Source organism: Brachyistius frenatus, unplaced genomic scaffold, assembly GCF_029030835.1.
Source record: "Brachyistius frenatus isolate BFR_SWC_R1_liver_20210118 unplaced genomic scaffold, ASM2903083v1 Contig_11, whole genome shotgun sequence".
NCBI lineage: Eukaryota > Metazoa > Chordata > Actinopteri > Embiotocidae > Brachyistius > Brachyistius frenatus.
In genome coordinates, this window is record NW_027210610.1 from 6,418,057 (window position 1) to 6,445,277 (window position 27,221).

General features: G+C 42.5%; 1 protein-coding gene across 1 annotated transcript; it reads left to right on the forward strand.

Moving 5' to 3' along the window:
• LOC138617090 (vinculin) lies at window positions 1-26,961 on the forward strand. The gene is made up of 21 exons (XM_069691771.1): window positions 1-383; window positions 12,120-12,190; window positions 14,710-14,860; window positions 15,700-15,808; window positions 16,220-16,342; window positions 16,491-16,651; window positions 19,127-19,217; window positions 19,340-19,487; window positions 20,069-20,222; window positions 20,329-20,504; window positions 21,104-21,294; window positions 21,834-22,033; window positions 22,797-22,925; window positions 23,068-23,217; window positions 23,369-23,477; window positions 23,566-23,868; window positions 23,958-24,082; window positions 24,208-24,393; window positions 24,640-24,843; window positions 24,956-25,060; window positions 25,196-26,961. Exons 1-21 carry the CDS (start codon window positions 216-218, stop codon window positions 25,340-25,342), a joined length of 3,201 nt encoding a protein of 1,066 aa, XP_069547872.1. The 5' UTR covers window positions 1-215; the 3' UTR covers window positions 25,343-26,961.
• Window positions 26,962-27,221: the final 260 nt, after the last annotated feature.

A 27,221-nucleotide genomic window follows, 5' to 3' on the forward strand; every position in this document is an offset into this window, starting at 1 on the left:
TTATTTTTTTTTACGTTGACGGTTTCACGGGAGTAGTTGTAGTCTTCATACCGGACGGAGAGCCTGTCCCGGGTAAAAAAAAAAATATAAATAAATTTAAAAAAAAAAGAAAAGCGGTTGGGATTGTTTTAGGCTTTTTGTAGCAGGAGTTTGGGAGAAAAACTGCCCTGGGCGGTAGAATATTTCCTCGGAAAGTGAACCAAAAAGCTGTCACCATGCCGGTTTTTCACACGAAGACGATAGAAAGTATCCTGGAGCCGGTGGCTCAGCAGATATCCCATCTGGTGATCATGCACGAAGAAGGTGAAGTTGACGGAAAGGGTATCCCAGATCTGTCGGCGCCGGTGGCTGCCGTGCAGGCGGCTGTCAGCAATCTTGTTCGGGTGAGTAACTTTCTCCCTTTTTTTTTTTTTTTTTTTTTAATACAAACGTGTCTAAAGTGAGGCTAAGCTCGCTCGGTGGGTACCTGTCGCTTTGTCCCACGCCGTTCACTCTCAACGTAACTCGACTCAAATGTTGAAATTTAGGAATGTGAATACAGCCGGCTCTGTCCTATTTGTTTTAATGGCACAGAAGATCGGTGCATGCAAACAAAGTTTCTTTATAAGTTGTATTTTTTTTTATTTATTTTTTTTGACTTGGGGCAAAGGGCAGTGACGCCCTTTTCCCCTTGAAAATATGCCCTGCCTCCTCTGTCGGTGACTGCCGGAGCTTGACGTAGGCACCGCTGCGATGTGTGAGGCAGGTACAGGACCGAGCTACAGTGAATTACTGTTTTATATATATATATATATGTATATATAATCAGGCTCACTCCACCTACAATAACAGTCTTTGAATAGTTCCGTCAATTAGAGTCTTAAATTAGCCTTTGATATTGATATGTTCGTTTCCTCCGTGTCCCAATGACTTATTGTGCCTTGCACCAGGCTATCTTTTGCATCTAAAACGGACCAACAGTGTAGTTGTGCAGTCTGTAGACTACAATGGGACAGTTACAGAAACGATTGATACTTCTGTGAGCTTTCGAGGCGCTGCTAATGTGATGAAACGAAATTCAAAAGGGCAAGGAAGCACAGTTAAACCTCCACCAAGGCTGTGACAAAATGTTAATTTGCAAGTGGATGTGGTTGTTAAACTGCAGTCTGTGACCCATCAGATCTTATGATCCGATGAGAAATCTCAGCTGTAATTCATTGTGCTTCCTTTTTATTTTTTATTTTTTTTACTCTGGTCACAATTTTAATCTCATTGCCGTCAACAAAAAAATGTGACCCCATAATGTTTGAATGGATCTTACAGTTTGCTGTTAGCTGTGACCGAAGAAATGTATTGTCATTAGTTAATACTAATGCGTAATACTTTGCCAGCAAAACTGTTTCAAAGTTTATTTTCCCTCATACTTTTCTCCTTCTTGTCCAAGAGTCTGATTGCTCAGATATTCTCAGCAAACACACAACATGCATACAAATGAACATTTTGGCAAACATGACCCAAGTATTTTCATTCTAATAAGTGCAATGTGTCCTGATGCAAGTTCAAACGATTCTGTCAAAAAGTATTTTTGATGGCTCTGTACCTCAACCTAATCATTTGTTTTCAGTGGGTGTCCATCGTGTTTTTTTCCACCCACACAGCCATTAAAATATCTTTGGGCCTATTAATTATGTCTTTCCCAACTGTCTTTTGAAAACGTTAAATTACATGCACCCATTTGACCAGATGCAACCGTGGTTTCAAGTATATTTAGGATCAAAAAGGATCTTGCCTCAATGGTGCTCCTCGGAGCCACATTGTAACTATCATGGCAACAAGAGTCGGAAACGACAATGTCATTTCCTTAAATTTGATCCTGATGCACAAACCGATACATGACGAGTTTGATGCAGAGGAAACATGGAGATATGAGGAGGCTGTCGGATATTGTGGCTCGTAAATAGAGGAAGGCACACAGGCTAAATTAAGGCAGACGTGGTCCCTGTGTTATTTACTCAGTCTAGTTAAGCCCAGGGCCGCTGCCAGTTGTTGAGTGATAAATTTGGACAATGACTCTGGCATCAGCGAAGGAACGTTTTATTTAATAGGATTTCTTAACTTTAATCCCACAATGAATCTATTATGTTTTATGGTCCTTGTCCATATCAGGCTGGTTCACTTCATTCTGTGCCTTTGTTTTTCATTAATGCTCACTCTGAAACTACAGGTCTGTACTCTCATTGTTTCCATTATTTAAACGTATACACCAAAGTTCCTTTCTCTGCGGGACACTATAGAGAGGTGTTTAGGTGGTGGGTGTCATGTTTACGTTTGATGTCATATTTTGACAGAAGGCCCTCCCTACCAAATAGTTGGATAACGGTTTACCAATGCTATCGTCTGCATGTAATAGTTAACGGAGTTGTGAAAGGCTTATTATAGATACATGCGATGATCTGTCCTTATAAGGCATTGTAATGATGATGATGATGTGTGTAAGAAAAATTACACACGTTGCCTCTTAAATTAGAGGGATAGAGTTAAAGAGTTTAAAAGAGTTCAAGTGTGCACAGCAAAACATAGCTGAGAGCTTTTTCAAAACATGAACACGATAGTGCTTGAAGTCCCATTAGAGCTGCATTTCTACAGAAGGAACTTCTTCCAGGGACAAGGAACCCTTTGAGGAAACCCGGTTCTTCTAAAGGCTTGATTCTACTGGGACCGGCTGCATTGAGTTCTGCCTCCGTCACGGCCGCCAGAGCTGATCGCTCCAGTTCTACATAATGTGTTTGATTCCACCAGCATGTTTCAAAAGTGTTCCTGAATAGTGTCGTCTATTTTTGACGTAAGAAGCATCAAACTGCACAGAGCAGATAAGCCAGGCAGGAAGTCAGACACAGGATAGAGATCTTCATAATGAAACCCACAGTGCAGACTTTCAATATCACGTTACATTACTTATATTAACGTCTACCCCCCTTTGTCTTTCAAGTAGGAGAAGAATTGCGTTCTCTTCACGGTACCTGAAGTAGAGATGTTGTTAACCGACATTTTTTTTTTAAATTCTGTCAGTGCAGACCAGTTTTTTTTTGTGTGTTTTCGTGCTTGGACACAACAACATGAGGTTGTAGAAGAAACATTTCGACCGTCGATGCCCAGGTTGCATTTGTATGCCACGTCAGTGGAATCTCTGCCATGTCACACTCCAGTCCAGTAGGGGGCGGTAACGCACCTATAAGCTGGTTTGCAAACCATGATTAAAACTCAGAAGGAGAACCCGCCTCAGTGGAGTAATTTGCCTAATCTTCGTTGTTTTTTTTTAGACCACAGTGGAAATGCAGAAAACAAAGGGCTGAAGGAACCTCAGTGTTCCTTGAAAAGTTCTGAGAACCTGGGTGGTAACGCAGCTCACAACTAAATATCTTGGGAGTGATATGATCCAGGCTCTCTGGACATTCTGAATTGTGATCAGATGTTTCCAACAGTGGCATGAATGAATACGTTGGTGTATAATTATTTCCAGTTGCTGTGGCAACATAACAACATGGACAGTGTTATGAGATCATTGAAGTTAAAGATCAGATGTAATTTTCTTCTGGTTTCACTCCCTTGAGTCGTACCGCAAAGCTTAAATGAGACAACAAACCCACTGTGTAGCTCTTATCTTTTACCTTTTCATTGTCCAGCTTCAGATTATTTTTTGTAAACTATTATATATTATTATATTATATAATGCGATAATGTAATTGTAAATTCTTAATTTTTCCACGTGTTGTAAATCAGTTAAAGTGAGTCCACACAAACATCAAACTGGGGAGTAAATGCCTGTCAAGGGAAGGATCATCCTCAGAAAGGGAAAGGGATAAGGTTTAGTAGCATTTCTTTAGGCATTGTCAGGGTGGGGCTGTGTCAAAGAAAAGCTATTTACCTCATTGTCTATGTTTCCTAAAAAATAAACACATATTAAACAGGCTTCCTCCTTCATGAATTCTGTCCAAGATCTCTGGAGCCAGAAGCCTAAATACAGCTGATCAAGGTGGATTCGGGATGACCTGAAAACCTTGACAGGAAGTGGGCTGCAGATGATTATACCTTTTGAATGCCATATTCTGGTAGTTGCGTCAGATTTCTTTCCATTTCCAAACAAAAAAAGGAAGCCGAGCTTCCAGGAGGCTATTATAGGATGCTTGAACCTGTCTGAGGCGATCAGCTGCAAAATGTGTAGACCTTTAAATTATTAATTTGAAAAGGCCTAATCGCATTATTCCAGATGCATGGAGATAAAAGTGCGACCCAGACCCGGTATTGTAAGTGCAACATGACCACAAACTGTTGTGAGTCATATATGTTTCTTCAACCAGACCCTTCAGTTGGGCTCAGCCTCTTTAATTTGTTGTTCCTGATTGAGACAATGAGCCCAACCTCAATTAAGGATGAATGTGAGGAATGTGAAGAATTCCCAACAGGCCGGAGTGTATCCTTGTCTGGGGGGTTGGGGGGGTTGGGATGGTCCTTTGAATGAGCAACTTTACTTGGATATTGAAAAAGAGACAATCAATTAACAACAAGAGAAAAGTCTGTGTTCTTCTCTTTCTGACCCACAAAGCATGTCTTTGCCTACAGGATGTGGCTAACTACAGTGGCTAACTGGTCTGTTTGGAATAAAGTGTGTTCAGTGCTTGTGCAATAAGCAAGACTTGTGCTTATTGCACAAATGACTGTTGCAATGGTGACATAAAGTAGAGGAAGAACTACCTTTGCAGCACAGATGAAACACCAAACGTTTCCTCTGTCCCTTCATGCCAAGTGTGATGCTTTTGTCTCACACCTTGTTTGACGACGTGGTTCTTCGAATCTTTTGAATCTTAACAGCCCTCATGCATCTGAAAATAAACTGCATTGTATGTGAAAGTTGAATTACAATTGTTTATATTTTATCTCAAGTTATTCTGAAAATTTAAATATTTTCCTACTGGGATAAATGGAAGAACAGCTTGTCTGTGACAGCAGTTAACCTTTAGATTTGGCAAAGCAGACTTTTTTTTATGTAAGGCCTGTTGTACTTCATTATTTTTATAGCTCCTTTTTACTGGCCTGGGATAAAAAAAATAAAATAAAAAAAAAAAAAGGAATGTCAGTGATGTAGGGCTCTGGAATGGATAATTAAGGGTTTTTCTTCCTGTTTGCACAGGTCACATGACTTAGAGATGTGCAGATCCCTCAGTGGTAGAACAGTTGCTGTTTATAAAAAAATAAAATAAAGATAAAATCCTCCTTCTTATGCAAAGTTACAAAACACCTCGGTGCTTTATGCAACAGCAAAACAAATGCAGTCATTTGAAGGTTGACTCGGTATTAGTCTTGCGTTGTGAGGTATCTGATAAGTACAACCACCTAGTTTTTGTCCATTCTGCACAAATAATCTGCAACACATGTGGGAGTCTTCAACAACTTCTTAAAAGTCTTTCAACTTTAAGAGAAACTCAGCAGATGCAACATGAGGAAGCGTTTCATGAGTTTTTAAATACTGAACTGTGGTTTGATCAGTATTTGATGTGAATAAGCATTTCAATTACCTGTTTATGTAGTCCTTTACAGATGGGAAACAGATATGTTCATTAACTAAAGTGCTTTAAAGGCATACAAAAGAAACCGCTTCCTAGTACCTGGCGCTCAAGCTTCCTGCAATTTGTCAAGGAAAACCAGTTCAAGCTGCTCACTATTGATTCTGTCATTTTGGCAACAATACGAGGACGATAATCTGAAAGGTTTTGCAAAGTCTCCATAGAAAAGTTTGAATCTGGTCTACACAGAAATGCATTGTTGCATTATGGATTCATACTGCACCTGCAGTCTTTTTGGTTGTTGTTTTTAATGTTTGTCTGATGGAAATTTGTGGAATAAGGGGGAGGTGGAGGACTGCAGAGCTGAAGAGGAAATGCAGGAAGCCAAGACAGGAAGACCCAGCAGCTGAGGGACCCACTCAGAACAAGAGTGTGAGGCAGCGAAGGGAAACCCCTCTCCCTCTGCAATGGGGTGTTTATGGCTGCAGGCCATAACGAAGGATACAATGCACCAGGGCTGTGACTTCTTCCAGAAAAGAAATCAAGTTGAAATAATTGACAACAATCACAAATTTAGTTCCAATGTAACCCTTGTTTTATTTTATAAAGGCTGCAATAAGTATTACTTATCCTGATCCAGTGCTTTGCATTGGAAACGGTGCCAGTACTCTAAACCAGAAACTTAGCATGCATCTGCAGGATTTTAAAGGACATATAATGTATAAGAAGTAATCAGAGTTTTTTTGGTTTTTTTTTTCAGGTCTCCTTTCAACTGAAATATATCACATACAATGGCAAGAAAAAAAAAGTATGTGAACACGGTGGATTTTACTTGTTTTTCTGACTTTATTGGTCAAAAAAATGCGACTGGATCTTTATCTGAGTCACAAGTACACACTGTGCTTCAGTTCATAACACACAAACAAATCTTTTGTGTTTTTATTGATCACACCGTTTAAACGGTCTCAGTGCTGGTGAAAGAAATATTTGAACCCCTTGGATTTAATAACGGGTCAAACCACGTTGAGCAGCAGTAAACTGAAGCAAATGCTGCTGGTAGTTGCGGATCAAATCTTTTAAAATAAGATAAAGATAAAGTTTTACAATGCCCAACTAGAGATTTGGACTATTCCTTCTTACAGAAGCTCCACTCTTTGGATGTTTCATGTCTGGGCAGCTCCAAAAGGTGGATTTTGTTTGTGTGACGTACTTCCAGTAGATTTACTTTCATGTTGACGTTGCTGTTCTGCTGCATCACTCAAGTTCTAATGACTTTTAGTTTAATTTAGTTCATGTTGGTATACACACAATTAAACATTAGTTTGATTTGTCCACAACATATTTTAACTGGAGTGTTGGCAAGCTTCAGATACACTGTTTTTTTTTCCTTCCGTTTACCTCTGGTGCTCTGGCATAGACACCGTGCCTGGTCAATGATTTAGTTTTGATAAACTCATGACCAGAAATGTGAACCAGCTCCAGCAACCTATTTAAACCCATTTAAACCCATAGATAGTATATCAAAATCGGACTTCAAACTCATTGCTTCTTAGATGTTTGCTAGTTTCCTTCATTTTGCAGTAGCGTGTATCTACTGCATGTTTGGGTTAAGGACTTTAGTTTCCGATCAGATAATTATTGTTTCCCCATGTTCAAATAATATTTTAAATACAAACACCTAGTCCTGCAATGCACGGAAGGATTTAAATCCACCAGAAAATGACAGTTAGGTTACTTTCTATACAATGAATCACCTCAATTGTTGGCGGGATGTGACGTTGCCCTCCTCCTCCTCCTCCAAGCTCCTCCTCCTCCTCCAACCTCCTCCTCCACCCTCCTTAAATGTGGTACACGTCATGCATTACTATCTCTGCTTCTTTCAGCAGTCCTGGAAAATGACAGCTCGCTTATGACTAGCCCAGTATTGACTCATTCTTCTTTTGAAGAGGAGGATTCACACTGACCAGGGCCGCTCCCCTGTAACACTGCACGAGCTGCGAGGCTCCTGCGACATGAGATAGATAGTTGTGATCTGCTTTATTCTCTCTGGCTGCACGGCCTGGTTTGCCACGGATGAGCAGGCCATTTGATTTGTGACTTTCATCGCCTTGGACACACCATGTGTAGCTACTTCCTCAAGCAAATTAATAAACCATGTTTGACACCACTTGACAGATGCATAGAAAGGCGCTGACCTTCAGTGCGACCTCTGTGCCGCCCCCTCCGAAGTCATTATTAGTCAAAGCCATCTGATACCTTTGAACGCAGCACTTGCCGGTTCTGAGAGTATTGATCAAAGGTCGCTAATGGAGTGCAGTGCAATCAAATTCGCATCAGATCGCAGTGTAAAGCCGCCTAGTGGGATCCAGTGTCCTGCACTGTGAGGAACTGTACCTCCACGGAGGATGAAATGCAGTTTATTTTCTGGAATGCTGTTAAGGGCAGCGGTGCCAGAATTTAGCCATCATAGATCTTTGTAGTCACCATGACTAACACAGCATTGTGCTAAAACTGCCCAACACGTGAAAGGCAGGCCGTGTCTTGGCAGCCTTGAGGCTTTCAGAGTGGCCTTTCTTCTCCAGGCGGAGCGATGGGCAACCGTCAACAAAGCCGAGTCTGTTCTAAAGAAGCAGCCACTTTATCAAGCTGCTTCACAACGCAGGGTTTCCACCCGGTAAAAGGAGTGCCAGTGTTTCCACTCCAGACACGAATGGTAAACGAGTGACTGACAGACAGCGTTGGGATGGCTTCTCAGAAGAAGACGACACTGACTCAAGGAAAGATTTTTTTTTTTTAAAGAAGGTGGAAGTGAACAGCTGCCCTTCTTTAAAGTGGTTTACTGGAATCTATTCAGGGAACAGAGTATTTGTGTCATGGTTTGGGTTGTGTGTCTCAGCTATGATTAAGAACGAGTTGGAACTGGACACCCTCACGTCATCTCTTCATCTTTTCCCCATTGCACCTGTCTTCACTGTCATTTGTCATGTAAAATGTCAAAAAGTAATGCATTTATTAAATAATATTTGAGATAATGGACAGAAAACTAGTTATTAATCATCAAATAAAGATACTAAACATGAACTCCTTCCAGATTCATTCATTTAATGATTGTTTTTTTTTTTTCTTCAGTTTTATATCATTATAAATTGATTAGCTTTGGGTTCGAGCTGTTGTTCACACAAGCATTGCAATTTATAGATGCTGTCTTGGAATCTGGGAACTAGATGTGGGCATTTTCACTTCCCTAAACTATTCCTCTTTTAATTCAAGCAGACAGATCAAGAGTTAGATCATATCAAATTGAAGCCCATGTGTCAAACTTGGTCACCGTCTGTATCACGAGAATGTGATCCAAAATCATGACAGAGGCTCAGAATAGAAGGCCGGCCATCTCGAACTGCTTGACAACGCCAGCTATAAACTCAGTTCTATTTTTACCGCGAATTGTTTGGATCGCTGGTGCAGACCGTTTTTGAACATGGGACAACAGGAAGTGGCTCAAATGGGGGAGGAAGAAAAGAAAAGCAGCGATGACCTGTTGAATACAGTACAGAGAGCCTCTAATCTGCCTGGTTTCAGAGGCTGCTGCATGACTCTTTGGGGGGGGTGGGGGTGGGGGGAGGTATATGACTCAGTGCTTGTTAAATGCAGCTCACACTCAGATTCTGGCCCTCCACATTTTTGTCCCATAAAGCAATCACTCTGCCTCTTCTCCGTTGTTCAGATTAGGTCATGTCTAAACTTGACTTGATCTCGTATAAATATTACTGTTTGTCTTAAGAATTCTCTGCTGCGAATGGGTTTTGCGGTTGTATAAATTAAACATCATGGAAACATAACTTTACGCAAAGATAAAAAGGGAATACTGTCCTCCAGGAAAATCTGGCCCCCAAATCAAAAATATTCCTTTTAAAGAGAAACTGTGTTCTAACCCAAAACATAGTTGAATGGGACAGGACAGCTTTGGTTGTTGTCGGGGGGGGGGGGGGGGCATTTGCACGTTGTGGCTTGGCTCAAAGATGGACAACCTCCTCTGCTAAGCTTTAGGTTTAGTTTGGTATAACCTTTGGCCCTAATTTACAACCACTCAGTTATTCAAGAGTCCCAGAGGTCCAGTGAAAAGAGAGTGAGGAGATGCATGTCTGCCTCCACGTCAGCTCATCTGGACTGGCTCTGCTACTGCCTGTATTCAGGCACGTTGACAAGATCTCTGGAAATGCTCACACTACCTTTAAGACTGCATCCTAAATAACCAAAATTAAGCCACAATAAAAAAAAAAAAAAGGTCTTATCATCCCCAGTAGGGCTGCTTCCTTATTTTACTTAATGATTTGCAATTCACAATTCCCCCTAATTTGACATCTTTATATGGTTTTGTCTGATATCCTGTCCAAAATCCAAAGAAGAATATAACTAATCAACTGATTGTTTTATAATCCATTTCTACCTTGTTTCATCTCTGATCATTTTGCCTGACGGGTACACGAGCGTTGAAGTTCAGCACGGGGGAGACATGTTGAAGATGTTATATGTTGCTAAATTATGTGCGACAGTGAGGTAATCATGAGGTCACGCACAATTTAGCGGCATATAACATTTTCAACATGGTGTTTATTTGAGTTAAAACAGTAAAATGTCAAAGAAATCGTTCCCCTCTTGAGTGGTGATGCTGCTTATTTAACCTGGCCCGTGTGATCCAATGCCCCGGCATGAACACATGTGATCTCTCATCCACGGCAGCTCAACGTGGGTGAGTTGTCTCCCTCCGGAGCTGAGGTCATGGTGGGGGGAGGTGAGTCATTTTGGCATTTGAGGGAGAGGAGGAGTTCAGCTGCTTTACGCATTATAACCGCGCTCGGGCCTGGCGTCCCCCCAGCAGCTGCCTGGTTGAAATAATGGTTCTCCAGACGAGTAACAGGACATCATTCTGGAAAACTGCATGATTAGAGACAAAACTCCCTCAAGGGGGAAAGTTGTGGTAACGGAGTTGCTGCTCATGCATGTGACATGCTATTGAAGTATAAAATGCGCTCAAGTTGCAGAAAAGCTTCGGGATAGATCTAAACTTTAAACATTACTGATCCAGTAGAACTGGAAAAGTCTTGTGAAACATGGAGCTGGAGCTTTAAGTGTTGACTGATGCACATCCTCATGATTGATGAAGCAGTTGTCAGGGCTGAGGCTGGGGTTGCTGGGTGTGTCTAAATGTGATAGTCACTTATGAAGGAAGAGCATGTAGCACCTTCTGATAGCAGTCTGAAATTATATATTTTTTTGACCTCGTGTATGATGTCATCTAATAAACAGATTCAGGCTTTTGTTATAAACTAGTAGATTGCAATGTCCTTGTCAAAATCTAACCTTAGTTGTTATTCATGACCAGTGCCCCAAGGGAGAAGATAATGGATGAGATGGAGGCAAAGGACACTGAATTAATTATACTACTACACCACAGAGTGCATTATCACACTTATACCAACGCGACTTAACAAAGGGACTCTGTGTTTTAAAAGTTTATTTTCAAAATAGCCCAAATTAAATTAGAGAGCAAGCTCTAGTCCTTCTGTGTATATAATTACTGCACTGGATTGTCACTGATTTAGAACGGTGGTTACACTGTTGAACATCTGACCTACATGTAAAGTATTTGAGTGGTAACTAAGACCGCCCACCCTACCAGAAAAGAATGTTTCCTGTGGACATAAGAAACAGTATTTCTCAACATTACTCAGCAGTATCATCAGCAGGCAATTCTCTAATGAGGCATCTATGAGACCTAACAAGTACTTGTATGTTAGACATGAGCTGAAGTCTGATCCAACTGCATTGTTGACTCACCGAGCCAAGATGTGCAAGCATGTGATTGGAATGTCCTTCAAACCAATCCAGACAAAAAAACAACAACAAAAAAAAGGCGAATGTATCTAAACAATATTGTCATCTAAAACCTTTTACAGTAACTACCGCAAGAAGGCGTTGCATTGTCTTGCATCCAAACAATCTCCGGGTTTCCGTGTTGTCACCGTGTCCACCATGTGGTTTCCTGCCACAATTTTCTCTCGTCTTCCCATGATTCTCAATTTTGTAAAGTGAGCGTGACTGTGCAACGTCTGTGTTGACATTGTAATATATCAATGAACTGTACGGGGTCCACTCCCAGACCTTTGCCCAGTGCATGCTGGGACAAGCTTCGGCCCCTTATCACCCTAAAAGAAATAATTAAAAAAAAAAAAAGTCGGTTTGATACTCACGGGATATGTCACACGGAGGAGCTGCTTTCGAACGCAGGTTACCACTTAATGACCCTGTGCCCACTGTTGATTAAATTGTTACATCATTAAATGGAAAATTACATTCATATAACTTCTGTTATCAATGAATAATTCCACAGGAATCTCAAATTAATAATTACCAGGGTAAAATGTGGTACAACACTGCTGGGAAAACCTTTTTCCTGGAATTACTTTTGTCTCCCGTGATTGTGTATTTAGCTTCTTTTTTTTTTTTTTTGCCTGTTTGCCTTGTTTCATTAAACCATGGATTATTTATGTTTACTCAGGCAGTATCTGTGTTTTCCAGGTGGGAAAAGAGACTGTGCAAACCACAGAAGACCAGATCATGAAAAGGGACATGCCTCCGGCTTTTATCAAGTAAGCACAAGAGGATTTCTCGAACTCCTCTGATTCATGTATCTCAAATGTATCTTGATGAAATAACACTCCCTCTGCAGTACGTGGAACCCACTATCCTCTTTTTGGATCTCTTTCTCTTTATCTGTTGCAGTAATGGCTGGTTGTAACCAGGCAAAGGTCAGACATGGCATGTTAAGTGCCTCAGAGTCTTGCCCTGGTGTAACATAAATACTTTTTGATCCGGGAGGAGTTCCTTTACTCACCAGGAGCGGGGCTACAAGCTCGTAAAAGTCATCATTAGAGTCGCTGGCTGCTGCTTTTTGTTTTTGGCGACACAAAAAAAACAACAACATGCACATTGAAATAAAAAGGAGAGCTGTCCATATTAAATGGATTTGTTCCCTTAGCTTACTTGACGTCACCTAAATCATTCTTTCGCCGATCGCCATTGCATGACAGACTGCAGTTAAGGCGGGGGGTGTGGGGGGGGGGGGTGAAGGAGAGTCCTGGGAGCCCCCGAGGTCAAAGATGAAAGGCATTGGCAGGCACAGGTCATCGGGCTCAACACATTTGGCGCCTCAAAGTCACTTCGTCACCCTGTCGTCATCCATCAGCACATCTGCTGGAATGCATCTCTTTCACTAAATATAGTGTCTGCCGGGGTCCGGTTTATGCATGGCTCTTTCTCTCTAGTGCACGCTGAAGGACACTGCTGGCTCGCTCTGCAAAGGCACACACACACACACACACACACACGCGCGCACACACACACACACACACACACATGGGTCAGCCTCGATGTCATGCACATACATTAGCCTTTATCTTTCAGGAGACTTGATCCTTTAGAAAAATGGAAACTGAGCCCTTCTTGTTTGGCCCCTCCGCAACGCCTAAAATGTGGAAAGTAGCAATAATGTTCTCTCGTTACCCGGGCAACCGTTGGCCTGGAGGCAAAAGTGGAAAGCCAGTATACTGTGGGAACCGAAATACGTGTCGTTGGCCTGCTGCCTGTTTCTGTAAAGAATGGCTGCTGAGGTATTCTGCAGGTGGCATTGTATGACACTGAATCAAATGGCTGAGCCTGCAGTTCTTGCTGCCCTGGTGTTCACCGAGTACATCACACCCAGGAGGCAACTATCAATCATTTACGTTTCTTTGTCAGCAGGGGTTAGATTGGGCCAAAGCCAGTCAAAGCAGAGCGCCACCTCTCGAGGCCCGAATCACATTGTGTGGAAGCAAGTTAACGTCCCCGTCATGAGATAGAAAGTCAAAATCGAGCCATTTTTATTTATGCAGCACATTTTCCTCGTTGCATCATCAACATATGACACAAGTTAATTTTTAACCAGCCCCAGACTTGCTTTTCCTCATGCTCTGTTCAAAAGAAATAATTCAAAAAGTGAAAAGGCCCGTCCTTTTTTTCAAGAACGAGCTTTCTTCCAGAGTTTTCAGTTGCATCTTATGAGCTCGAGGACCCGGAGAAAATCGACTTAGTGAAGCAAAGAATGAACCTTCAAGCTAAATTCATTACACTGTTTCTTCAGGACGGTAACAGTACAACAACACATTCGGTGCGCTGTGAAACCATCATGGTGTTTGAATAAGACTTAGACTTGGACTTTATTAATCCCACAGTGGGGAAATACAGTTATTACAGCAGCAAAGAAACACAAAAAACACAATAAAACCAAATTTACAAATATGTATACGTAAAGTAAGATCAATTTTTTTAATTTATTTGGAATAACTTCCAAAATAAATCTTTAAATCCCTTAAAATTTGTCCAAAATAAATAAATAAAATCATCTAAATGTATTATAGAATTACTCCTGTGAATGTATTTCACAGTCAGTTTCCTATATATATATCTAAACCACTGATATTTGGAGAAGACAACAATAGGAACTTCTGATTCTGACGGAATAATGTCCGTATAAAGATATAATAATTACTGTCCTTTTTGTATTGGTCTACACACAATCTGCTCCCCTTCCACCTTACTACACGTCTAGCTTGTAGTCGAGGGAGCAAGCTGCTGCACGTAGTGCCGAGATGACTAAGCACAGCAAGCTGTTTGCATGACGTGAGAGCTCCCTGTAATGGTTGTGAAATTTAGACCTCAGATTTCTCATCCGATGCATCTTTTCAACTGAAATCTATTTCTGTCACGTGTGCATTACTTTTACAGTTAGATCTAAGCAGGATGCAGAAGTGTAGAAAGGACCTTCCTGTTCCTTAGTCTTAATTTAATGTTATTTAGACCATTTCAGCTGGTATTTGCACTCCATTGGTTTCACAGCAGCATTTGCTTGAAATGTGTGAAAAGCATGTAAAAAGAATAAACGAAACAAAGTCATGTTTACACAGCAGCTGCTGTACGTTATGGCTAGCTGTACCCCTTGCTGCCGGCAGTTTGCTGTTTCCACTTGTAGTGTCCATCTGGCTTGTTAAGGGCTTTGAATCATCAGCATGACTTGTTTCGTGGATTTTTACTAAAACGGGTCTTCCAATCAACCCTCTTCTACTTTCCACAGAGTGGAGAATGCGTGCACCAAGCTGGTACAGGCTGCCTCTATGCTGAAAGCCGACCCATACTCCGTTCCTGCTCGGGATTACCTCATCGATGGCTCCCGGGGCATCCTGTCTGGGACCTCGGATCTGCTCCTGACCTTTGATGAAGCCGAGGTATTTATGCGCTCTCCCTATTTTATTTGTAAAATTTTGTTAACCAGCAGATTTCCCTTTCAGAGCTTCAGTTTATTTCAGCACACCTCATTTGTGCAGCAATTTCCTGCGTCACACCGGATGCAGTTGTGTCGCTAATGTCCGAGAAACATATGGATATGATGATGGTTTAGTGACACTCTCGCTCACTCCTGCCTTGGTGCTGTGGAGTCGATCTGAGCTGGAAGGCCTTCAATGACTTGTTTATGGCCACTTCAGCGTGGCAGAGGACGGCAGTCACCGGCTAGGATGGTATCCATTCCTGCCTTCCTCTGGGGTACTCTTAAGGCCTATAAAAACGACAGAGAGGTGGCTAAATATACTGCATGTCGGCGGAACTCTCCGTATTTCTTACAGAAACACTTCTTAAATCTTGAAGCAGGCAGAAAGATCATCTATCAGGCCAGTCCTTCTTTTCCTCTCGGGGACGGAGAGTGAAATCAAAAAGTTGCAGATCAGCAAACGTCAGGCATCCTGGGACTGTCCTGCAGCAGTCAGCAGGAGTCCTCAGTCAGCAGTGCCATCATGTTTTCCAATGCAGCTCAGGGATCACTCTGTATAAAGCTGGAGCGAAAAGCAGGACAAAGAGGTTGGAATGCCAGCAGGCAGCATTATCAGAGTGTAATTAGAGGGAATGTGAAGGGGGAGGATGGGTGTGTATGTGTGTGTGTGTGTGTGTGTGTGTGTGTGTGTGTGTGTGTGTGTGTGTGTGTGTGTGTTTGCATAATCCCTTTTCTCGGGGACTGCAATGTTGTTTTTGAATCATCTTTTGTTGTTGTTTTATCCTATCATTATCGCAGGTCCGCAAAATAATCCGTGTGTGCAAAGGCATCCTGGAGTATCTGACCGTGGCCGAGGTGGTGGAGTCGATGGAGGACTTGATCACGTACACAAAGAACCTGGGACCAGGTCAGTCAGTCGAGACGCCGTCAAGTCGAGACTTGCCACTACGATCATTTTGCTCTCCCGGTTGGCACATTCACAAGGACACATTTTTGCTTTTTACTATGTAAGCATCAATATGTTTGTGTCAGTTATCCAAGAAGTTCCTAAATTCTCTACATAAGCTGAAGAGGCAATACTGCAACGTGAAAATATTCTATTACACGTGAAAGCCCGGTTTATGAAATCCTATTTAAGGCAAGACACTTTTGGAAGTTGCATATATCAGATGTAAAGTATGCAAAATTAAACTACATAAATCTGAAACCAGAATAAATACTCAAGTAGAGTCATCTTAAAGTTACACTTAAAATACAGTATTTGACTAAATGTAACAGTTTGTTTTTTTTGCATCTCTGTTTTGTTGTCTGTGTTCAGGTATGACGAAGATGGCGAAGATGATAGACGAGCGGCAGCAAGAGCTCACGCATCAGGAGCACCGCGTGATGCTGGTCAACTCGATGAACACGGTCAAAGAGCTGCTGCCCATCCTCATCTCGGGTAATCGCGCTTTACTTTCGCGTAGATCAGATTCCTACATACTGCACAGCAGCACGGGAGTATTATTATTATTATTATTATTATTATTATTATTATTATTATTCAGACTGCTAAATTGCTTATTGTCGACTTCTGTTTTGTATTTCAGGCATCAAAATCTTTGTGACGACCAAGACATCTGGCAGCCAGGGTGTGGAAGAGGCCTTGAAGAACCGCAACTTCACTTTCGAGAAGATGAGTGCCGAGATAAACGAGATCATCAGAGTGCTGCAGCTCACTTCCTGGGACGAGGACGCTTGGGCCAACAAGGTGCGTACGATATACGTCTTTTCCTTCAGTTTGTTCTACGACCGTGAAACTCACCTGAACGCTCCGTTACTGCACTGCCCGCTGAATATACATTTCTCTTTAAGCAGCTCAGAGGGTTCAAACTTTTTTTTTTTTGTGCTTTCTTTATTGAAAATAAATACAAGCAATGTTTTTAAAAGCAATAACCGAGTTTTGTCTGTTACCCACTTTGCTCTCATACAATTCCTGAATGTCCTGCAGGAGGACAGTTTATGAAGTGATGATATCCTCATTTGGTGTGTTTTTTTTCTTTTTTTTTTCTCCCTTTTGTAACTAGCCATGCGCTTTGTCTCATCAGGATGACCTCATTTAAATTTTGACAGGTGTGATCAATGCTTTTGCTATATTTTAAGTGTATACCAATACTTTAACCGACTGTACGTCTCGATGTATCTGGTTATTCAGTCCGATTCTTTGATGTTTTTCAGCTTTGCACGTTCTTTTTCTTTCCATGTACAGAGTCTCTTTCCTGTCCCGCTTCAACCTTTGTTGACACTGTTTTCTTTTTTTGTTGCTCTCATTTGGTACGTCTGGTTGAATGTTTGTATTTATGTGGTTCTTCCTTTCTTTGTGCCGTTTTCTTTCTCCTTTCACCCCCTGTAGAAGGTAAGCCCTTAACTCTGTCGCACCTTGGTTGTGCAGCAGCATGTCTGACAGATGAGTGTGCTGTCTTGTGCTTTGTGGTGCCATTGTGTGCTTCTCGGTAGTCAGGCAGTTATGAGGTGAAATTAGTAAATAATGGGTTGGAGAATTTTTTTTTGTACTACCAGTGGAATGGTGTTTATGGATTTTAGAGTTAAGCAGGTTGAATTGCTGATTTATGCAGTGTTTTTTGTTTGTTTTTTTCTTCAGATATTTTGGATTTCTTTTGCGCCATAACACGACATTGTATCAAAATCTGTGTGCCCCCTCCAAGGTCATTTAAACCTTGCAGTATCCTCGTCCTTAGCTGGTTGACTTATCGATTGACCTGACTCGGGCGGTATTGATTTCGGTGTCGTTAAGGAGAAATGTTTGAGTGTTCATCTCTTCTTGCCATGAACATCAGGTTTCTCCTGACGGAGGGGAGCACACAGAAAACCTGATATGGATTTTATTTTTGTATGAATGGCTAATTTTCTGTTATGATCCAACACATGTGGCCTAGTTTGCTAACAAATCTTTATACCCATGAACACTAACCCCAATACCATGAACCACACCATGTCTAATTTTTGAATATAACCAGTCTGTGTGTTTGATTATAGGCCGTAATCATTAATATCTGTTCAAAAAAAAAAATCCTTTATCTTTCAGTCTTTCACTTTACTGACAGTTTTTATTCACAGACACACACACTCACACACACAGAGACACACACACACACACACACACACACACACACACACACACACACACACACACACACACACACACACACACACACACACACACACACACACACACACACACACACACACACACAGGTTGTTACTACAGAGCAGCAGCTGTATGTGGAGCATGTTCGCACAATAAACTAACACCCACTCAACTTCAACTCACACCTTTGTACTTCCTGTTTTTTTCACACTCCCAGCTATTCAAACAACTGAGCTTTGTACGCTTTTATTTTGACGAGGTGATTATTGTGAGGATTTTAGGCTCATTCTGTGATAAATCGTTTGTTCTCACTCAGCTTGATGTGCTTTGAAACTCTGATTTTAACACCGATGAAGATTCAGGCCTCATTAGGAAGAACTTTTGTTTTCTGAACTTCTTTTCTTGCACTACAAATAATAAGCATAACGTAACCACTCATTCATCCGATCGACTGATCTGATTGTGACTCATGTGGTATCTTGCTTTGCTTCATGTCCAACAGGACTCTGCTTTGTTTTGAAGACTTAGGCAATGAGACGGCTCATTGTCGTGTCAGTCGCTGTTGGATAGACTGTTGTATTTCTATCTGCTCTGATTGAGATACAATGGAGAATCGTTTGGCTTTCATAACATGACACGCTCTTTATTTACAATGGAAAAGAGTGATACAGCATGCTCTACGTGGATGTGCCCGACAGATGTGAGCGATGCTGCACATAGATTGTACTGAATGTTTCTTTTACTGAAATACCCTCAACAGTGGGGTTTGATCATGACAACAAACAGAGCCTGGTGATTTACTAAACCAAGTACCTGTGACTGAGGAAAAAGACACTCTAAGCTCACTTTCAATGAGTTATGACCTCATTTTTAATTTCTATAATTGTGACATACAGGACTTACTATTTACAGAAATATCTATCTGTGGAATTAACATCGTCTCTAAAAAACACGTCATGTTAAATAGAAGCTGTGTATACAGTATGATTAAAAGCATCGATCATCTCTTTTTTTTTTTCTTTAGTTTCATTGATTCCCTTTAAGATATTCATTCATTGTGCTCTTTCAAACCCAAAGGACACAGAGGCCATGAAGAGGGCTCTGGGCCTGATTGATTCAAAGATAGCTCAGGCTAAGAACTGGCTGAGGGATCCAAACGCTCAACCAGGTACTAAACATCCTCGTCCTCCACTTTAAACTATTCTGCTGCTAATCACGTCCTCAGGCTGATGACCCACTTGAATTTGTGACATTATTGGTGTGGCTGACTGCAGTGTGTTTTGCTTCCAGGGGACGCGGGCGAGCAGGCCATCCGGCAGATCCTCGACGAAGCTGGTAAAGTCGGTGAACTGTGTGCAGGGAAGGAGCGCAGAGATATCTTGGGTACGGCCAAGACCCTGGGCCAGATGACCGACCAGGTGTCTGAGATGAGGGCCAGGTACAGTCCACACTTTAAACGGCGTCACTCTGCGTTTCTGTGTCTCATCTGAGGCCAGACACTCTCCCTCGTGTTTCATACAGTGCATTTCTATCATTCGATAGTCCTGCCTTCCGTTACTGTAGTTTTCTTAGATTGTGTAATTACATTTACACCAGTTGTTTTATTAATAAATGCTTCTTTCACACTGTAGTTTCATTTTACATCCCTAAAGGGTTGGTAGCGTAAAGCGGTAAGTATATTAGAGCGGGTTTATAAGTGTGTAAGAGTGGAAGTCACACCCCTCTGATAGGAAATGTGATTGTCACTAGAGACCGTGAGTCACGCTACATTAAACACAGCTGTCTGGTATCAATCCATAATCTGCTTTAACCCCTGCTTCTGTGACTGTTTGATGTCTCAGCTTTTCTGCAAATAGAGGCATTAAGTTAGGAAGTACTATTGTTAAACAAGAGGCCCATTAGGCGTAAGCTTCAGAGTATACAAACATGTAGATTAGTGAGCCAGCAGATGTGGCCTTTAAAGGCATAGTGACACTGGAGTTAATGGCATCTCTTGGTGTTTTTCTTTGCCCATCCCAGAGGTCAAGGAGCATCCCCAGCCGCTATGCAGAAGGCCCAGCAGGTTTCCCAGGGGCTCGACGTGCTCAAGGGCAAGGTGGAAAATGCTGCTCGTAAACTGGAGGCCATGACGAACTCCAAGCAGGCCATCGCCAAAAGGATTGATGCTGCACAGGTGTGGTCTTTAACACTTACATGACAGCTCGCCGAGTATGTATTTAGACCTCTTAATCCGAGCATTTGATGCCGTTTTGAAATGGGTTTCATCCATCCATCCGCAGAACTGGCTGGCAGACCCTAACGGCAGCCCGGAGGGAGAGGAGAATGTCAAGGCCCTGTTCACCGAGGCCAAAAAGATTGCAGACATGTGCGAGGACCCCAAAGAAAGAGATGACATACTGCGCTCTATTGGAGAGATCGCCGCCATGACTGCCAAGCTGTCTGATCTCAGAAGGCAGTAAGTTAATAACTGCCCGAACTATGACACCGATTTATGCCGAGTTTGTTTTTCTGAGTTCAAGCCTGAGATCGTCTCCCTAACCCCAGTTAGGGGTTTCACTCTTTTTTTTTTTTTTCTTTTTTTTACTGTTGTTCAGATGACTTCATTCAACACTTGATTCATTTCAGAGCTGCACTGTTTACCTCTGTTGCCAGGAAACGGTAACGGCGTTGCAGGAAGTGGTTATCAACATAAGCTTCAAAATATTTCTCCGTCCACAGATCAAGAAGAAATTTATCTCTACCCCCACACCACAAAAATACAACAAAAGATCTTATCATTTAATGCTCACATGGCTTTTCTTCCCGTGTGGGAGAACAGATTGTATACTATAGATCAACTGGAACTGTTTTCACTTCACCGTGTACGGTGGAATATTGATTTTAGGTCAGCACCTGGGATTGTAAAAAGCGTTCATATGACCACCTATGTACGGTAAACTGCTCCAGATGTTGATTTAAGCTGGCGGTCTGTAAAACTGACTGATCGTCCCACAGACCTCATTTCAGCCATATCTCTACGGGTAAATGAAGTTGGTATTTTTTGATTCTTTACAGGGGTAAAGGTGACACGCCGGAGGCCAGAGCTTTGGCAAAACAGATCGCGACAGCCCTGCAGAACCTGCAGTCCAAGACCAACAAAGCCGTGGCCAACAGCAGGCCTGCAAAGGCAGCTGTTCACTTGGAAGGAAAGATCGAGCAGGCGCAGCGCTGGATCGACAACCCCACCGTGGATGACAGCGGTGTGGGTGAGTCTGGCTCCCGTCCTCCCCAACTTCCTTGTCTCTGAGTGGCTCTGCGACGCTCCCTCACATTCCTTCCACCGCTCCTGTGGCTGAATTGCGGACTGTGACATGTTGCTGTCTACTGTACTCGACATACCACAACGCTCTCCCAGTCCTGTTGTGTTATTATCTGGTTTTTTTGGCATCTCTGCACTTTAAACCTGGAGAACATTGCATGTTGACCAACTTCAACAGTGTCGTGAACAAGCACACTTTCTAGTTAACTAGTCCTGGAACCGGAGTTGAAATCTCCCCTAAATCATTCATGTCATTCCTCTTGTGTGAAACGTTCTGCGGGTCAAGATTTCATTTCAGGATTTCATTTAAAATTGAAGATCTTTTGTTTTTCTAATATTTTGTTGTGCAAAACTTCCTGTTGGAAGACGCTGCTTTGTGCATCTTGAATATTTTTTTTTTTGGTCAATCTTTATGCACCCCGATGTAATAACGGCAAAATGTTTGATGTTAATCTTCACGTGTAAATATATATATATTTTTTTTAGGCCAGGCTGCTATCCGCGGCCTGGTGGCGGAGGGCCGCAGGCTGGCCAACGCTCTGCCAGCCCCGTACAGGCAGGAGCTGATGGGTAAGTGCGAGCAGGTGGAGCAGCTCATGGCCCAGCTGGCCGACCTGGCTGCCCGCGGTGAAGGGGACTCCCCTCAGGCACGTGCTGTGGCCCAGCAGCTCCAGGAAGCCTTGAAAGTAAGAGGGCTCAAGCTCTACAATCAATCTCATTCAGACTCGTATGCTTCGCTGTAATGGGTCAGGATTCAAACACGGACAAACAACCCCCTCTGCTGGTTACTAGTGGTTACTACAAGTAGTATTTCCATGATAGGAAAATATAAAATAAACACAGAGGAAGATCCTGCTGTCAGAATTAAATATGATTTGAATGAATAGAAATTTCACATCTACAACTTTGTTCTGCTTTCAGAATAGTTGAAAGAAAACATTACACAGATGGAGAAACTCAAAAATATATATTTATGTTGCTGTAAAAAGTTATTCCCTAAAATTCTTCTTGGTTCTCTAAAATGCCGTCCAAACTCAATAAAAACTCTGTAGCAACAACAGTAAACGACAGCGAGTAAGAAAAAATATCAAAACATTTCTTGGTTAATGCATCTCAAATGTAATTTTTTTTTTTAAAGAAAGTTTTCTCTGATTAGATCACTTTTAAGTGAATATATTTGGGTTTTTGTTGTGCTAAATACTGAAGAAGCCCCTTTGGCCTTTTCAAAATTGTGATTGACATTTTGTTTTGGAAGTTCATAGCCTTAACAATTAGTCCCCCCCCCCAAAAAAAAATCAATACTGTAATCTACAATAACCATTCATCTTCTAAAATGTACTTAATCAGAGGGTGGTGAAGCTCATAAAAGAACACATCTGCATTTGTAGTCTCGGTAAGACTTAAATGGAGGTGCTGGCTGGTTGTAACATCCGTTTGTTCTCCTCTCAGGACCTGAAAGGAAAGATGCAGGAAGCGATGACTCAGGAGGTGTCCGACATCTTCAGCGACACAACCACCCCCATCAAGCTACTGGCGGTGGCTGCGACTGCCCCCCTCGACTCCCCCAACAGAGACGAGGTCAGTGGTACAGTCACTCCGCACCTCGCTGTGATCTCACTGCAATGAGGCCTCCTTCAGGGGGTATATTGTGCGTCTCGGCGGGGTGCCGTATTAGTTCCAGCAAGCCTTTTGAATAATTGTTATATTTGATCGTGTGTAGGTCTTTGAGGAAAGAGCTGCCAACTTTGAGAGCCACGCCAATAAGCTTGGCACCACAGCAGAGAAGGCTGCTGCTGTTGGCACTGCTAACAAGAGCACAGTGGAGGGAATCCAGGCGGCCGTCAAGTCAACAAGAGACTTAACACCACAAGTATGTCATGGTTGAGTGTTTCTGTTTTTGTTCGTGTCTGCCCTCCACTCTGAATCGCAAGCCCCGGAGGTTTAGGCATTTTTCACTTCTTCAGCCGAGTCTTTCGCAGTTTTCCGTGGACTTGGAATTAATGACTGGCATTGTTTTTTAGGTGGTATCCGCTGCTCGTATTCTGCTGAGAAACCCCGGCAACCAAGCTGCGTATGAGCATTTTGAAACCATGAAGAATCAGTGGATCGACAACGTGGAGAAAATGACGGGTAAGGTGACACCCAGATCCTGATCACAGGTGAGCACTGCTTCGTACGCCCCAGTCTAATTCCCCCGTGGCTCATTGCGGATGTTTAGGTTTGGTGGACGAGGCCATAGACACCAAATCTCTGCTGGATGCGTCGGAGGAGGCCATAAAGAAGGACCTGGATAAGTGCCGTGTGGCCATGGCCAATCACCAGCCGCAGATGTTGGTAGCCGGTGCCACCAGCATCGCCCGCAGAGCCAACCGTATCCTCCTGGTGGCGAAACGAGAGGTGGAAAACTCGGAGGATCCTAAATTCAGGGAGGTGGTGAAGGCTGCATCCGATGAACTGAGCCAGACAATTTCTCCGATGGTAATGGACGCTAAGGCCGTCGCTGGAAACATCCAGGATCCAAGTAAGTCGGCGTTGCCAACAGGTTCTTGGATATTGTTTTATATGTAAGTTGAATCTCGTGAGTGGTGATGTGTTTGTTTTCATTGACAGGCCTTCAGAAGGGCTTCCTGGACTCGGGTTATAAGATTCTTGGTGCCGTGGCAAAAGTCAGGGAGGCCTTTCAGCCTCAAGAGCCAGACTTCCCACCACCTCCTCCTGAACTGGATCAGCTTAGTGTAAGTCCACCGATGAGCACAACTTCCAATTTGGCAAATGCACCGAAACTTCTGTGTTTGAGTGTCCAAAACAAGATGTGCATTTTATACTGCCAAACCTTAATGACTTTGACTTGCCCCTCTAGCTCAACGATGAAGCAGCACCTCCAAAGCCTCCTCTTCCGGAGGGCGAGGTTCCTCCCCCCAGGCCCCCTCCCCCAGAGGAGAAAGATGAGGAGTTCCCCGAGCAGAAGGCCGGTGACATGGTCAACGAGCCCATTATGGTGGCAGCCAGGCAGCTTCACGATGAAGCCCGCAAATGGTCCAGCAAAGTAAGTCGACACCACAAACACCAGGGATGTCACCATACCACCAGCGTTAGTACCACTGAACTTCTATATGGCAAGTTCTCCCAATAAAACCGAGTGCTCACTAGATTTTTGGCATTTTTACACCGATACCCCTGGGGGGTGCTGATGTATCCGTTTTCATGGCGCTCCTCGTAAACACATTTAAAGGACATTCGCATTAAAAAGCTCTTTCTTTCAGATTGATCATTTTCCTGTCGTACATTCTAGGGAAATGACATCATCGGCGCTGCCAAACGAATGGCCTTGCTCATGGCAGAGATGTCCCGTCTGGTGCGTGGAGGCAGTGGAAACAAGCGCGCCCTCATCCAGTGCGCCAAGGACATCGCAAAGGCTTCCGATGAAGTCACGCGGCTGGCCAAGGAGGTGGCCAAGCAGTGCACTGACAAACGTATCCGGACCAACCTGCTCCAGGTCAGTTCGACCATCGTCATCAGATGGCTGAACGGTGGCTTCTTTCTATGGACACACGCCGGATGTTGTTATTTTTTCTTTTACCTCCCCTGACTTTCTGCCCTCGTTTCAGGTGTGTGAGCGCATTCCCACCATCAGCACTCAGCTCAAAATCCTGTCCACTGTCAAGGCCACCATGTTGGGTCGTACCAACATCAGCGAAGAGGAGTCGGAGCAGGTGAGTCCCTCTTTTGAATGTGCCAGATCATTGGATTCCCAGTATATATATATATATTTTTTTTTTCAAAAACAGTCTTTGGGATCATGAAAGTCTCCCTCATCATCGTCTCTATTTTAATTCCTTCTGTGGCAGGCGACTGAGATGTTGGTCCACAATGCTCAGAACTTGATGCAATCTGTGAAGGAGACGGTCAGGGAGGCCGAGGCAGCTTCCATTAAGATCCGGACAGACGCAGGTTTCACCCTCCACTGGGTCAGAAAGACCCCCTGGTACCAGTAAGAGAAGGGCTATTGTTCCTCTGCTTCTTGCTGGTCCTGTCCAGCTGTCCAGGAGGACATCGAATGGACAGATATAAGCTTTATCAGAGCTACGATATCAGTGTCCCGCATCCTACTATGGGCAAAGCCTCTCTATTAGTCCCACGTCCTGTCTGTAACCGTCGCTGTTCTGGTAGAATGTAATCGATGGGACTATCAGTGCGAGCTATGGGTTAGAATTTTACTGGGGATGTTCTTTTTCTTTTTTTTCTTTTTTTTTCTAAAGTGTGTAAAAATATGTTTCAAAGCTTATTTTGACAAATCCCAGGAATATATATATTTTGATCAGAGGTTAGATTTCATATAATGTAAGGGCAATTGTTTCTGGTTCCTTGTCAACCATTTTCTCGAGAGACATTTTTATACCTTTATACTGACCATTTTATCATCACTATCGTTTCATTCACTTTTGCTCGGACAAGCACACGTACTTGAGGAGTTGTTACAAGTCCAGTGTAGGCCTGCGCTCGGCACACGCAAAACATATTCAAAACACATGTCTGTTTACACTAGCCTGTATTACGACAAGTGAAAGTGAATCACTGCTGTTGTTTCACATATTGTAATGCAGTTGTAGCAGCCTTTACTTTCGTCAAGAGTTCTGCCAAAGACGTTCGACCACGACCTTTTGAAAGTATAGTTGTCATTCTTCGGTCAGCAACACGCATTCGACTTTAAGGGCTATTTTTTTTTTTTTTTTTCACGAGCTAAATCAAAAACAAACTTAAAATTTCTATTCACAGCAGGTAAAGTTTGCATTTGACCGATTCAGTTCAAATCTAGCAAAAGTATTCTTTATGTTTCACATGTTGCATTGAGATTACATGTAACGAACAGGCTTGTGCTGCACGATGAGGCCTCGTAGCCAAAAACAATTACTCTAATTTCCCCAGCGAGCCAACAAAGTTTAGTCTTCTTTAGAGAGAAGCAATCTTGCCTGCTGTGTTTTTTCTTTTTCGTAACAACTGCACACAGTTGTATGTCTCATTTTTGTTGTTGTTGTTGTTGTGCACAATCATTTCTTCTTTGCGATATATAAATTGCACACCTCTCTTAGGGTAGTCAAGGGAATGACCAGAGTTTAGAGATGAAGCACAGTGTCTGCAGCCGGTTAAATCTTCAGTTTGTTTTCTCATGTTTGTCTCAACATGTCTCGATACACTAAAAAAAATAAAAATAAACGGCTGCTTTTTGCGGCAACAGCAATGCAAACTTTAAAAACACCTGAAGACTGTTGGTGTGTCCTTTTTAACGTATCCGATGCCAACTGATGTGCCTTGAGAAATAAATTTTATTTGCAATTGATACAGTTTTCATTTTAAGATGTTTTCTATCGTTTGTACAAGGTTATCATGGTATTGATTTGTTCAAAACACTTAGTTGCACATGATTGTTCTTTAGAGTTACACCCGATTCATGACTTTTACTTCTAGTCAAATTATGCTCTATGCAAACCCTGAAAAGGTTTTTTTTTGTTTTTTTTCTTATAATTATGCAACTTAGTTGGTTTTAAATGGGCCTGAACATCATTTTGCTTAGGCATTGTTCACAATTTTGTAATAAAGCATTTTATAGCACTTGGAGGTGTGTTCGCTTTATACTTTCTGTTCTTCTCAAAGACCAATGCGTGCGCTTTAAGTCAGCTGAATTTCTTTGTTATTTCTTTGTTTTTAATCAAACTACACATTGTGCTTCATGTCCCGTCACTGTCGAGTAAACCCAGTAAGTGCAGCTCACACGAGACCACACATGGCAGTTTAATTATATTTTGCCTGGAAACCTCTTGACGCACTCCTTACCTGTCCCCCAGGTTTGACTTGTGTCTTTCTGAGAGAGTAAAA

Bases quoted from the DNA above. Each gene is read 5' to 3' on its own strand.
- LOC138617090 (XM_069691771.1), top strand. From the start codon at position 216: ATGCCGGTTTTTCACACGAAGACGATAGAAAGTATCCTGGAGCCGGTG. The intron at 22,926-23,067 runs GTCAGTGGTACA...GATCGTGTGTAG, and splicing joins ACTCCCCCAACAGAGACGAG to GTCTTTGAGGAAAGAGCTGC. The intron at 23,218-23,368 runs GTATGTCATGGT...ATTGTTTTTTAG, and splicing joins CAAGAGACTTAACACCACAA to GTGGTATCCGCTGCTCGTAT.